General features: G+C 53.9%; 4 protein-coding genes across 4 annotated transcripts; 2 read left to right on the top strand and 2 right to left on the bottom strand.

Moving 5' to 3' along the window:
- Nucleotides 1-2,821: 2,821 nt before the first annotated feature.
- On the bottom strand, nucleotides 2,822-3,421 carry LOC106738112 (heat shock protein 30D). Its single transcript, XM_014604707.3, has one exon. It carries the CDS (start codon nucleotides 3,419-3,421, stop codon nucleotides 2,822-2,824), a length of 600 nt encoding a protein of 199 aa, XP_014460193.1.
- Nucleotides 3,422-4,945: 1,524 nt separating this feature from the next.
- On the top strand, nucleotides 4,946-5,629 carry LOC106738412 (heat shock protein 30D). Its single transcript, XM_019499869.1, has one exon. The coding sequence runs from the start codon at nucleotides 4,946-4,948 to the stop codon at nucleotides 5,627-5,629; it is 684 nt and encodes a 227-aa protein (XP_019355414.1).
- An 814-nt stretch (nucleotides 5,630-6,443) lies between these two features.
- On the bottom strand, nucleotides 6,444-11,077 carry LOC132250326 (heat shock protein 30C-like). The gene has a single exon (XM_059726929.1). It carries the CDS (start codon nucleotides 9,190-9,192, stop codon nucleotides 8,458-8,460), a length of 735 nt encoding a protein of 244 aa, XP_059582912.1. The 5' UTR covers nucleotides 9,193-11,077; the 3' UTR covers nucleotides 6,444-8,457.
- LOC102574738 (heat shock protein beta-11) lies at nucleotides 10,977-11,772 on the top strand. Its single transcript, XM_006264556.4, has one exon. It carries the CDS (start codon nucleotides 10,977-10,979, stop codon nucleotides 11,760-11,762), a length of 786 nt encoding a protein of 261 aa, XP_006264618.2. The 3' UTR covers nucleotides 11,763-11,772.
- The last annotated feature ends 1,488 nt before the right edge of the window (nucleotides 11,773-13,260 follow it).

Here is a 13,260-nt window from a genome sequence, read left to right as displayed (position 1 = left end):
GAGCTGCAGGACACAAGGCAGCTGATACACCACTAATGGCAGAACGAAGGTAGGGGTAAGCCAGTTGCAGAAAGGGGTTCCAGCAAGAGCAAGAGTGTGACAGGGGGCCAGCGTGGGGCCAGTCACAGTACCAGCCTGCCCACCTGCCAGTTGCCTCAGCTGCTACACCTTTGTTGTAATAAAAATAGGTAGTTGTTTCTAGGCAGGAGGCTACCCATTTCATGCCCTGATGTCAAGAGCATAATACACAGCTCTGACCTTCCCTTCACTGTGTCCCATACCTCACAGATGGCATCCAAAGTACTCCCAACTCCCCCAGCCATCCTTTCCTGGATTGGCCTGGCCCCACAGATCTTATATGAAGCTACCTTTCACCCAGTTGGGCTCACCTGAGCCTCTGCCTCACGCCTCCCAGTTCTAATCAGGGGTTTGCTTAGCCCTGCTGCAGGCCCACAAGCTGTAAGCCCCTTCCTCGGATGAGTCTTGTTCTCCCTAGGCCCAAAGTGCTCTCCCTGGGGCTTGAGACCCCCCTGGGCCCCTAGGGACATCCTTATCCCCATAGTTCCTACCCTAGGCCTCTAGAGGTACCTGGGAGCAGCAGATCTCTGTTGCTCAGGGCCTGCTCTTATCCTGCAGTTGCGTAGCCCTGCTCCAATCAAGCAGCCTCCTGATGCCCATGTGACCCTCCTGATGGACACTGCAGCCACCTGCAGGCTGCTCTGCTGCCTGCTCAAGCCCTTAAAGTGGCAGGCACCAAAGGTGCCCTGCCACAAGGAGCAACAGGCCAGAGCCCCAGCTGCTATCAATGCTCTGTTGCCTCTAGTAGAGCAGCACCGAGCTACCCCAGCTGCGGATCTGGCCCAGTGCTTCCACCTTTGAAGGTTTTTCTCCCTAGAGGCCTTGGCTCAGGCCTTCCATGCAGCTTCCAAAAACCTACTTTGCTGCTGGGCTCATTGAATGGGATTTTAGCCACCTAACAAACGGATCCCCCGTGGGTCTCAGATCCCAAAACAGACCTAGGAAGAGTCAGCCTATCAAGACACTTTGTCCAGTAAAACCAGAACCCCAACAGCAAGCTGACACACAGACTTGACTTTGGTGAGAGGTTTAGCAGCATCAAACAGCCAGCACATCAGAGGCTGGGAGCAGCCTCTTAAACTTTAGGCTGAAAGCCTTAGCTACGTACAACTCCTGGCAGCCCTTGAAGAAACCAAGACCTTGCAGGGGGGAATTAGCCAAGCCCAGCACTGGGACAGGGTATGGGTAGAGACGATAGCATGTGGGTTCTTAACAACGCAAAGGATTCCAGTGAGGGGATGGGGAGATGGGGGAAAGAGCCTACTCCCTACCACCTGCTCTTTCCATACCTTTCAGGGGGACCCACATCTTACTATGGAAGGGCTAAAATCTACTTTTGAATTGGGAGACATGAACATGCAGCCCAGCTGGCCATCAGTCCTAGCACCAACTTGAACATCACCCCAGCAGCAGAGCAGGGAGCCCCGGGCACTCCTGCTACTGCCACCCCAAGCAATGCAGCTTGAACAGGTAGAAGTATACCTGTTTGGTGTCTGTGTCCTTCTCTTTGTGCACAGACATGAAGAGGTTTTCCACATTCACTGCCATGCCCTGACACAACACAGACCTGACACCCAAACATAAGAGCTGATGACAGTGGAAGGCAGGGAACATGAGTTCTGGCTCCAGGGTGTCAGGAGAGGGTTTGTCCACCTGGAAGAAATTGCTAGGGTGGGTGCCGGTATGCCTCTGTCCATCTCTCAGTGGTTGCCTTACAACAGCTTTTTGTAGTTAAAGGGAAGATTTCTGGCACAGGCATTCTCAGGCCTGTACAGGACACCTCTTCTTTGGACCTCTCCTCATGAGTCCCAGTTCTTACACTTTTAGAGTATGGTCTAATATCATTTCAGCCTTCACAACTGTTTCCTCCAGAAGTCCAGGCCCTAGGTCACATTTACTTCCCAAGACTGTAGGGACACACTCACTTACACAATAGTAATCTAACATTGTAAGGACCCAGACCTGTGCCACACGTATACCCTTGTGATGTAAAGCAGTTATGTGCAACAATGGAAATTATACTAGGGAAAAAAGCAGATTGACAAAGAGTATATCTAGGAGTACACAGAGTGTGCACCATCCCAGAGCCTTGACACAGTGGCAGGAGTGCACCTGTCGGTCTAGGAAAAATAACAACTACACCAGGACACATGTGGATGGATGATCTCCCACATATTTTTCTTGAGGCAGCAATACCCCAGAGTGGTATCTGCTGCCTATCTGCTCCTTTCTTATGATACTGTAAAGGCTGACTACACTGACTTAAGACACGCGGTACGTCTGCACCAGATGTAATTCTATCCTTTCCATACTATGCTCTTCAATCAGTGATTTTTACACACACAGCACTGACACTTTCCCCCTCCTCAACAATGAGCTGGGCAATCGAACAAGAAACAGTTTCCATTAAATCCACGGACAACTACCATGTGGGAAACAGGTTTATTTTCATCATGACACATAAGAAATACAGTCAGCCAGACAAATGTCACCTGGCAATAAAGTGGTACTGAAACCCAAAGCCCCATCCCCTCCAGGTTCATGACAGGTATGAAAGATCTGTCCAGAGACAAACATGGCTACAGACTCAGCACAGCCCCCAGTCACTGCGCCAGGAGGGACACCAGGTCATGATGTACTTGGATGGGATTGCACGGTTCAGAGCGCTGATGTACCCTAGCAACGGCTGCAGTCTCTGGGCCAGGGGAGTGGGCTTGCTGTCACCCCCTCTGGCTGGGCTGGGTCAGGTCTCCTGGCTGCTACTTTCCTCCTCCCTTCCCAGCTCCTTCTCCTCCTTGGCGGCAGTGTCTCCTTGTGTGGCTCCCTCTCCCGCCTGGAGGCTGATGGGAATGGCTTTCCCCTCTGCAGGCTGCAGGGCCAGGCGCGGTGCCTCAATGCGGAGCTGTCCATCCGAGCACAGGGAGCAGGTCACAGCCTCCACGTCCAGGCCCGCGGGCAGCAGCATTTCCCTGCGCAGCTCCCGGTACTCCACGAAACTGTCTCCATCCTCTCCAGGGCTTTGCTTCTCATGCCTTCCCATTACCGTCACCTTTCTGCCCTCCTGCCTCACTGTCAGCTCCTCCGGGGAGAAGCCGGCCATGTCCATGTACAGCTCAAACTTCTTGTCCTGCCGACCCCCAGACTCCGGCTCCTGCTCTGTAGCCCCAGCCTGGGCCGCTCCATCCTGCCTCGGCTCCCCTTGGCCCGCAGGCTCCAACCACAGGAGCGGCTGGGCCTGGAAGACAGCATGGCTCAGTTTGTCCATCGCCTCCACCTGCTGCTGCAGGTCACTCGTCATCTGCTCAAAGATGCTGGCTGGCGATGGCTGCAGGAGGCTGCTCATCCCCTCGCTGCTGCAGACACACGTGGGCCACCAGCCTCACGATGGCCACTGCCGCACAGGGAGCAGCCGCACCAGGCGCCGGGAGAAGCATGCCATGGCTCTGCTTCTGCCGCACACGCTGCCTTGCCTTGCTCAGCTGAGCGCTGCCTCTGCTGCCTGCCGGGCTGCCTTTTGTACCCATGTAGCGCTTCCAGGCACTTCCTGAACTTTCCTCCTCCTGCCCATATCTGGGCTGAGCCCACCTCCTCCTGCTGTATCTGGCCTTGGTGGGAGGGCCCTGGCCCTGACTCATGAATGATGGATCAGGCTGGCTGTGTGCTCGGGGCTGGGCGTTGCTGTAAGGTGCCTGACCCCTCTGGGTGCACAGTGTGGGGACGGGCTGCAGGGCTGTGTACCTGCTCCCCCTGGTGCAAACATGGCTTTTGCATGAGCCCCGTTGTCCAGGATTACAGAGAAACGCTCTAGGAGCCTCCAGAGAAATCCAGCTGACTCAGTGCCTTTCCAGCAACTCACAGTCATGGGACCAGCTTGGCAGAAGGCTGGTGTGTGAAGTCAGCCAATCTCCAGGGAACAAGAAGTGTTCAGCATGCACGGGCAGGATGCACCCCCAGTGTCAGGAAAAAGCAACAGGCAGGAACTTCAGTCCACATCTCAGAGCCTCCCAGAGACTCTGGTCCCAAAGTCTGTGATACTGCTCATGTCGGGGGAGAGGGGAAACTGGGGGAGACACCATTATTCATGGAAGACATGTACCATAGGTAAGGGTTATTTGCATCTGCGACTATGTGTGCATGCTCACTGCTGCACTTACCTGATAGGGGGGCACATCTGGGTCTGAGTGCTGCAGCCGTGTGTGTGTATTTGAGTGTTTAGCTGTGCATAGTACATGTATAACGTTATGCCCCCGGGGTAATAACAGTGCGCTTAAAACCTGGCACCCCTTGCCATTTTGTACAATCCTCTAGTGCTGGAGCTGAAAGACCCAGGTCTGTGAGCAGCCGTCTCACACTCCACGTGGCCCAGCCATGGTGGGACAGGGCAAGGCACGAAGACAAACCCAGCAGACAGGATTACACACACAGATGTCAGCTCTCATCCCTCCAACAGTCCTGTACTTTACCACAACTGAGATTTGTCAGGAAAATCTCCCAAGCCCACGTGACAACGATGGCTAATCCAGGCAGCAGGGATCTCGCCCTGCAGCCCATCCCCACACTGTGCACCCAGAGGGGTCAGGCACCTTCCAGCAAAGCCCAGCCCCCAGCACGCAGCCAGCCCTGCTACGCAGCGCCACAAGTCCCAGGCTCTGCTGCCCTGATCCATCATTCATGAGTCAGGGCCAGGGCCCTCCCACCAAGGCCAGATGCAGCCGGAGGAGGCAGGCTCAGCCCAGATATGGGCAGGAGGAGGAAAGTTCAGGAAGTGCCTGGAAGCGCCACGCGGGTACAAAAGGCAGCCCGGCAGGCAGCAGAGGCAGTGCTCAGCTGAGCAAGGCAAGGCAGTGTGTGTGGCAGGAGCAGAGCCATGGCACGCTACTCCCGGCACCTGGTGTGTCTGCTCCCTGTGCGGCAGTGGCCGTCGCGAGGCTGGTGGCCCATGTGTGTCTGCAGCAGCAAGGGGATGAGCAGCCTCCTGCAGCCATCGCCAGCCAGCATCTTTGAGCAGATGGCAAGTGACCTGCAGCAGCAGGTGGAGGCGATGGACAAGCTGAGCCGTGCTGTCTTCCAGGCCCAGCCGCTCCTGTGGTTGGAGCCTGCGGGCCAAGGGGAGCCGAGGCGAGATGGAGCGGCCCAGGCTGGGGCTACAGAGCAGGAGCCGGAGTCTGGGGGTCGGCAGGACAAGAAGTTCGAGCTGCGCATGGATGTGGCCGGCTTCTCCCCAGAGGAGCTGACAGTGAGGCAGGAGGGCAGGAAGGTGACGGTAATGGGAAGGCATGAGAAGCAAAGCCCTGGAGAGGATGGAGACAGTTTCGTGGAGTACCGGGAGCTGCGCAGGGAAATGCTGCTGCCCGCGGGCCTGGACGTGGAGGCTGTGACCTGCTCCCTGTGCTCGGATGGACAGCTCCGCATTGAGGCACCGCGCCTGGCCCTGCAGCCCGCAGAGGGGAAAGCCATTCCCATCAGCCTCCAGGCGGGAGAGGGAGCCACACAAGGAGACACTGCTGCCAAGGAGGAGAAGGAGGTGGGGAGCGGGAGCCAGGAGACCTGATCCAGGCAGCGGGATTGAAAGCGAGCCCACTGCCCTTTTCCAGAGACTGCAGCTCTTTCTGAGATACATCACTTCCCCAGCCCTGCAATCCCACCCGAGTACATCATGGCCAGCTGTCCCAGTGTCCCTCCTGCTACCGTGAATATCTCAATCTTGGCCATGGTGGACTCTGGACAGAACTCTTATACCTGGCCACAACCTGTAGAGGAACGGGACTCTTTCTTTCAATATTGCTGTATTGCCAGGTAACATTTACATTGGCCAGGTGGCAATGATTTTCCTGAATGTCTTGTGTGTGTAATCGGTGGAAATAAACCTGCGTTTCCCACATTCCAGTTGTCAATGCATTGACTAGAAACTGTTTTTGTGTTGATTTCCAAACACGCAGGGAACTGTAGAACCTGCAGTTGTGGTCACTTTTGTTACTAGCCCCACAAGGTCTGGGGCCTCTGCATTTTGTCACAGTCTATATTTGCATATACTTTCAAATTAAATTGACTAGCCTGGGAGCAATCCCTTCCAGCAACAGGGCCAGCTGAGTCACATGACTGACTCAGGTTGCAGTGGAGCTACTCACCTGATATGGATTTATCAGCTCAGGACAAGGGTATGCAACCTACACTATTCATTCCCTACCTGGAATAGGTAGCCCCAGGGTTTGGTACAAAGCAGATGGAGCAGGGGACAGGCAGTACAGTGGAAGGAGAGAGCAGGAAGCAGAAAGCGGCAGCAGATTCAGCAAGGCAGGGGGATAGGAGTGGCACTTGGAGAAGACATTGCCTTTAATTTGTAGCATGCATGCTAGAGAGGCTGGCTCCAATTGCTTCGGCAATGATGGGGAGGATCTCCTGAGGCCCCGTTGTCTCCTGGGTCCGGCGCTGCTTTGGGTTACACTCTTAGGGCACCCAACCGGTAATTGGTACACACAGGCTCACTGGAATGAATGTGGACTCATGCATGCACGTGTGTGCGCACATCATTGGCATGTTCATTCATGTTACTGTGCTGGATCTTGCATGGTTGCATCAGCTGAGTACAGCAGGACAATTGAAACTAATGCTGCAGTAACTCACGGTTTCTACCCATGCACAAGACTGTGTCCCCAGGCACATCCAGGGCCTGCTTGGAATATTTGTTTGTTTGGGTCTGGAGCGGATGTTCTTGCTCAGAAATAACCCACAGGCCTGCCAGGGCAGCAGCTGCCATCAATTGCTGCCTCACTTCCCAGCCAAGAGGATAGCTAAGCTGGGCCCTAGACGCTTGGCAGACCTTCCTGGCTTACGTCCCTGCACTAAGCAGTGGCTTTGTGTAACGCTCCCATTTGCATCTTCTCTCTGATGAGAATTATTTTTTGGCAGCTCAGCTGCTACTATAACTGCTGGGCTCAGTTTTTAAATAGGTCTCAGCTCATAGGAAAGACAATAGTACAGGGCAATGAACTCAGGTTTGGGTCATGCTGTCTATCTTGCTGGCTTTGTTTACAAGTAGCAGGAGGCCGAGGCTAGGATCTGCTGCCATTGACTCAATCAGCAGGATCCTGTTCCAATAAATGGTGACTGCACAACAGTTTCCATGTGGAAGATCACATCTTAAGCCTCTTTGCTTAAGAAGCCCTGGCCCAGTGCCTCACACCCCACTCCCACCCTGCCCTTGTTATCACCGTCCTTTCAGAGCTTTTGTTGTAAAAAATCCACTGGGCAGAAAATGTGTTTTTAACGTCAACTCTGGAGACACCAAGGTTAAAAAGGCACCGTGCTGCTTGGTCCCCACTTCCTACCCTGTCATTGTTCCTTGGCTTTACAGCACAGCTCCCTATTTAGAGGAAGATGACAAAGTTGGTTGAGCTTAGGCCAGTCAGGGACAGGGGCTGGTTTATGAACAGCAGGCGCTTGAGGGGATTTCAGCAGCGCAGGCTCTATAGTGCAGGCCCACTCTGCTTTCCCCGGGGAAGAGCTTTCCAAGCACCCGGAGCAGTTTGTTTGGCAACAGCAGGTAGAGGTGATGGGCGGCATTCAGCACCTGTGACAGATAGGGCCCCACAGTGTGCAGTGCTGCGCCCATCAGATGCACCCGCTGCTTGAAAACACTGCTCTGCAGCTTCTGTCACCGTGCTGCAAGTCAAGCTCTGCTCCCTCCTCAGTCTGGAGCTGTAAGGGCAAGCAATATGCCCTGTTTCCAGATGACAGGCAGGAGGCCCCAGAGCTCTGATCTGCATCCGCTGAACTTAAGGACCAAGGATACTGAACTTTCCCTTCAACACCTGCCCCCCACATAAGCAGTTGCAGCCTGACTATGGGGCAGGGCTTTGGCCTGCTCCAGGAGAGCCCTGCATTCCCAGAGCATCTGCCTTTATCACTTCCCCCAAGCTCCTGCAGCACTCAGTGCTTCTCAGCACAGCACTGACATTGTTGCTTTTTACAGGCAGGAGTGGAGCCCTGCCAGTTGTGGGAGTTTGTCTGTAGTCACACAGGGAGTTCATAGCACACTAAGGAATTGGATCAGGCTGCCCTGCCTCCCAGCCCCGCATCCCAAAACCATGAGGCCATTCATCCTTCTTGGGAAAAGAAAAGAAAAAGAAGAGCACAAGGACAATCTGGGACCCAGCAAGCCTGGCAAAGGCAGCAGCAATGCATGGAAAAGACAAACCCATTTATTTTATATAAAATAGCAACAAAATACAAATCTCAAGGGCAGTTAGATAGTCTCCCGCATCCTCCCACCCCCACTGGCCGTGCATCAGTCTCCGATAAGTCTCAGCTCAGCTCCTGCTCCAGGACTCTGCTCTCCCTGGCTCAGCCTGGGCAACATCTGTCAGCTCTCAGTTGCCGTTATGCCTTGGCTCTGCCATTGGCTTCCTCCTCGGAGCCCACCACAGCTCCAGCTTCTGCACTCCCCACCGAGGCAATCTGGATGGGCACGTTCCTCTCCGGGGCTGCCAGCAGTGCCTGGCGTGGGGCTTCAATGCGCAGCTGGCCTGCACTGGAGATGGAGCAGGTCAGGCCGTCAGGGTCTACGCCCTCGGGCACATCCCACTCCCGCTTGAACACCTCATACTTGTAGGAGAAGGAGCCTTTACCATCCTCACTCTGCATCTCCTTCTTGCCCGTCAGCAGCACTTTCCTGCCCACCAGCTTCACCATTAGGTCATTGGGGTCAAAGCCCTTGACATCCTGGCACACAGTGAAGGCCCCATCTGCTCCCTGGGGCGGCGCCACGCTGGTGCTCTGCTCTCGCTCTTTGATGGGGCTACTGCTCCCTCCACCTGCCAAGAGGTGCTGGAAACTGCTCATAAACTCCTGGGCTCGCTCCATCTCCCATCGCAGCTCCCGCTCCAGCTCAGCAAAGACAGTGCTGGGTTGAGGCCACAGTGTGCGTATGGGGCCCACCCAGGGAGCCAGGGTGCGGTGGGAAGGTGGCTGGAGGTGCAGGCGGCACAGCATCTCTGCTTCTGTGGCTGGCTCAGAGTGCTGGGGCTGAGTTCTCTCCAATGGTCCTGGAGCTGCTCTGCTCAGCTGGTGGGAGCCAGCAGCTTTTATCCCCATCCCGGCCAGGCCTGGCCCCATCCAGAATTCTCTGCCCCTTTCACGCCCTCAAGATGCCATCTATTTTTAAGAGGCTGATGGCTCAGGGATTACTCATGTGCCAGAATAACAACACCTGTTTCCCAAGGCAAGCATCACCCATCCAAACTGGGCAGCAGAGTCAGTCAGGAGCTCTGGTTACAGACCAAGCTGTTGTGCTCCCACTGAGAGCAGAGCTCACAAAGGAAGACAGGGGATGGATGGCTGTGTATGGGGGGTGGTAGGGGAGGGGTTTCAGGCATAGGCATGATTCAGGAGCACAACCTGAAGCCTTCAATTCTTTAAGACCACCCGTTACGATGCATCACAGAATTAGGGGCCGTGTACCACACCGAAGATCCCTGTGTTCTATGAACTGCCAACCAAAGATTAAGACATTAGGCAACTATTTTAATGCGGCCCCATGTTGCGGGCCTCAACAGGTGGTTTGTAAAGATTTCTTACCTCTTCCTCCTTTCCTACACTCCCCATCTAGCACAGGCTACTCCCACAACTAGACCTTCCAGCTGTGGTTAATGAACCCTTTATTACTGCAGCTGGAAGAAAAAACCCTAACCCAGCAAAGGCAATGGATGGTCTGTGACTGCTCTGTATGTTTCTTACCAACATGCATTCAGCATTGGTGCCTGCCCAGGCCATCAGCAATGTAAGCAAGTGCCCAAAGTCCCCTCAGTAGGGGAGCTAATCCTCCATGGTAAAGCATCGTCCAGTACTCCAACATTATTGATATTCTAGCAGCATTCCCCAGCCCTGTAGGATAAGGCCCCCCCTTGCCAGGCACGGTATAAACACAGCGAGAAGTAACCCAACTGGAGCACTTGAAACAAATGTGGAGGAGGGGGAAACTGAGGCAGAGAATGCAGCAATGACCTGGCCAAGGGCAGTGGCAGAGCTGGGAACACAACAGGTCCCCCAAGTCTAGGCTGGTGCCTTTTGCCCTGCACAACCCTGCCTCTCAACGGGCCATGGTGCATCATCCTAGCATAAAAGCTCCTTGGGGCAAAGACCCTACAGGAGCAGGCTGTGTGCCCCCTGGGCACCCAGCTGACAGCAGCTGTATTACATGTTACAACTGCAAGGATACAGTTGTACCATGTAATACAGATGCAACTGCAAGGATGTAGTTGAGAGGTGATCTTGTGGCTGCCTACAAATTCAATAGGGGGTGGCACAGCAAGGAATTGGAGGTGCTCTATTCATCAGGGCACCTTTTAAGGTAACAAGGAAAAATGGTCACAAACTGACAAAGAGCTGATTTAGGCTAGACATCAGGAAAAACTTCACAGTAAGTGTGGTCAAAATTTGGAACAGGCTTCCAAGGGAGGTGGTGCTCTCCCCTACCTTGGGGGTCTTTAAGAGAAGGTTGGATAGGCATCTGGCTGGGGTCATCTGACCCTAGCACTCTTTCCTGCCCAGGCAGAGGGCCAGACTATGATATGTTGAGGTCCCTTCCAACCCTAGCATCTATACTTGATGAGGAGGAGATTAGAGCTGGGCAGTAGTGGGAAGGGTTGGAGATGGAATCGGGTATCAAGACTCTGGCAAGAAGAAACCCCTTCCCCACCTTGTGTGTTGGGGAGCAAGAAGGCCAAGGGGCTGGGGCTCACAATCTCTTCCCCAGGTGGGGGCTGCTGCTTTGTTTAGAAACTGAAGTGATGCTTCTAATTATAGGCCAGCAGGGCAGAGCCATGAGCTGGCTTAAAGCAGGTGGTATGTGGCACGTGGTACTGGGGCTGCCTCACCCTGCCTGATCTGGGAGGTGATTAATGGGAATGCACTGTGCCATGCTCCCAGGGGCACTGGGAGACAGAGAATTCTGGATGCGGCCAGGCCTGGGCAGGAAGGGGATAAAAGCCACTGGCTCCAACCAGCCGGGCAGGACAGCTCCAGCACTAGAGAGGACTCAGCCTCAGCACCCCAAGCCAGCCACAGAAGCAGAGATGCTGTGCCGCCTGCACCTTCAGCCACCTTCCCACAGAGCCCCAGCTCCCTCCGTGGGCCCTCTGCGCACATTGTGGCCTCAACCTAACACAGTCTTTTCGGACTTGGAGCGGCAGCTGCAGTGGAAGATGGATTGGGCCCAAGAGCTTATGAGCAGTGTCCAGCAGCTCCTGCTAGGTGAAGGGAACAGCAGCTCCAGCACAGAGCGAGAGCAGAGTGCCAGTGGGACCATGCCCCAGGGAGCGGATGGGGCCTTCACTGTGTGCCAGGATGTCAAGGACTTTGCCCCAGGGGAGCTAACGGTGAAGCTGGTGGGCAGGAAGGTGCTGCTGACAGGCAAGAAGGCAACGCAGAGCAAGGACAGCAAAGGTTCCTTCTCCTACAAGTACGAGGTGTTCAAGCGGGAGTGGGACATGCCCAAGGGCGTAGACCCCAACAGCCTAACCTGCTCCGTCTCCAGCGAGGGCCAGCTGCGCATCAAAGCCCCGTGCCAAGGGCAGAGAGCAACCCCTGAGAGGAATGTGCCCATCCACATCACCCCTGCAGGAAGCCCAGAGGCTGAGGCCGTGGCAGGCTGCAAGGAAGGGACCAATGACAGAGCCAGGGCATAGTGGGGAACAAGAGCTGATGGCTATCACCCAGGCTGTGTTTGGCAGAGCAGGAGGGACTGGAGCCCAAAGGAAGCAGCTTCTCCTCTCTCATGAGGCTTGAAGCAGGAGCAATGGTTTTTGTATTTAAATAAACTCCTCTTTGCATATACCTGGGTCTTTGTTTATTGTGAGGTTTGTTTGCAGGGAGCTTTGGTCTGGGTCACCCTCTGGCCTCACTGTAGTGCACTGGGCCCCACAGTGCAAAGGGCAGCCAGCCCCACTACTCAGAGGTCTCTCAGAGGGCAGGGCAGAATGGGCAGGTGGCCATGCAGCCGCACACCTGCATGAAGATGCAAACCAGCAAATTAGGGGGAGGTGCCCAAGGACCTGGAGTAAAACCACTCCAGGACACTTCAAAAGCCCCATACACATCATTGTGAGGGGGACAGACACATGCTCCCCGACTCCTCAAACATACATGTGCAGAAGGGGAAGATGCTGGGGCCTGAGTAGTCCCTATAGACAAGGTCCTGTCACCTAGGTTTGCCAAAAGCAGATAAATTTGCAAGCACTATGCAGCCTGACTACAGGAAGTCCCTGCTTCCAAGGCACAGACCAGACTTCCCGTAGTGGGAAGCGGAAGCCCAGCAGCAGCAAAAAAAATCTTTATTTGCAAGCTTTTGGGAGCACACACCCTTCCTCAGGCATAGGAGAACACAAAGATTGTAAAACTTCTCCTAAGTAGAAATGAAAATTCACAGGAGAGCTGAAGGTGTAAGAGCTGGTCGTTCGAATAGTTCATTTTTGTGCAAATTAAGCTCAGGTAAAAAAAAGAAAAAAAGGTTAAACTAGTCAATTTACCTCAATCTTGTCTGGTGTCGAGCAGGATGTTGAATGATGTTTCCTTCTGGTTATGGTATCTCATATTTCACAGGAGGATGGTGTGATGGGTGCTCTCCTGGGCAGGAAATTCTTCTGTTGAGGCACTTTGGGCTCTGCAAAAATGCAGATTTAGCTGGAACAATAGGCAGGAACCATAGTGTTAATTTTTTTTAATGAAGTAAAATTATGAAGTTTTCATTTTAAAAAAACAACTCCATGGTTCCTGCCTAGTGTTCCAGCTAAATCCACATTTTTCGCAGCTCCACCACTCTTCATGATATTCCTTACCATGATGCGATGTCTGGCCACCAACAAGCTTCCAGTTGAAGTGGAGCTAAACTAAACAGTTTACCATCCATTCAATAATCTGAGCAGACTCTGAACCAAAACCAAGTCTGCCGTGACCTTAGTCATCTAGTTCCAGAATGATCTAGCTCCAGTACACTGATTATGTAGTGTGTACTCACTCAGAAGGAGACCTTCAGACAATCCTCTACATCTTCATCAAGGCATAAAAGGAAACAGGGCTGACGCTTAACATTCAGAAGGCCATGGCCCTCCATCAACAAGCTCTTAATAAGCAATCCCCAGGTCCAATAATTCAGATTTCTGGTGAGACTCTGGATAATTCTATAAC

This window comes from Alligator mississippiensis, chromosome 4 (assembly GCF_030867095.1).
Source record: "Alligator mississippiensis isolate rAllMis1 chromosome 4, rAllMis1, whole genome shotgun sequence".
In the NCBI taxonomy this organism is placed as follows: domain Eukaryota; kingdom Metazoa; phylum Chordata; order Crocodylia; family Alligatoridae; genus Alligator; species Alligator mississippiensis.
This window is presented reverse-complemented; position numbering and strand designations above follow the sequence as displayed.

Excerpts from the sequence above, each read along its gene's own strand:
- LOC106738112 (XM_014604707.3), bottom strand. The coding sequence starts at position 3,421 with ATGAGCAGCCTCCTGCAGCCATCGCCAGCCAGCATCTTTGAGCAGATG.
- LOC106738412 (XM_019499869.1), top strand. The coding sequence starts at position 4,946 with ATGGCACGCTACTCCCGGCACCTGGTGTGTCTGCTCCCTGTGCGGCAG.
- LOC132250326 (XM_059726929.1), bottom strand. The coding sequence starts at position 9,192 with ATGGGGCCAGGCCTGGCCGGGATGGGGATAAAAGCTGCTGGCTCCCAC.
- LOC102574738 (XM_006264556.4), top strand. The coding sequence starts at position 10,977 with ATGGGAATGCACTGTGCCATGCTCCCAGGGGCACTGGGAGACAGAGAA.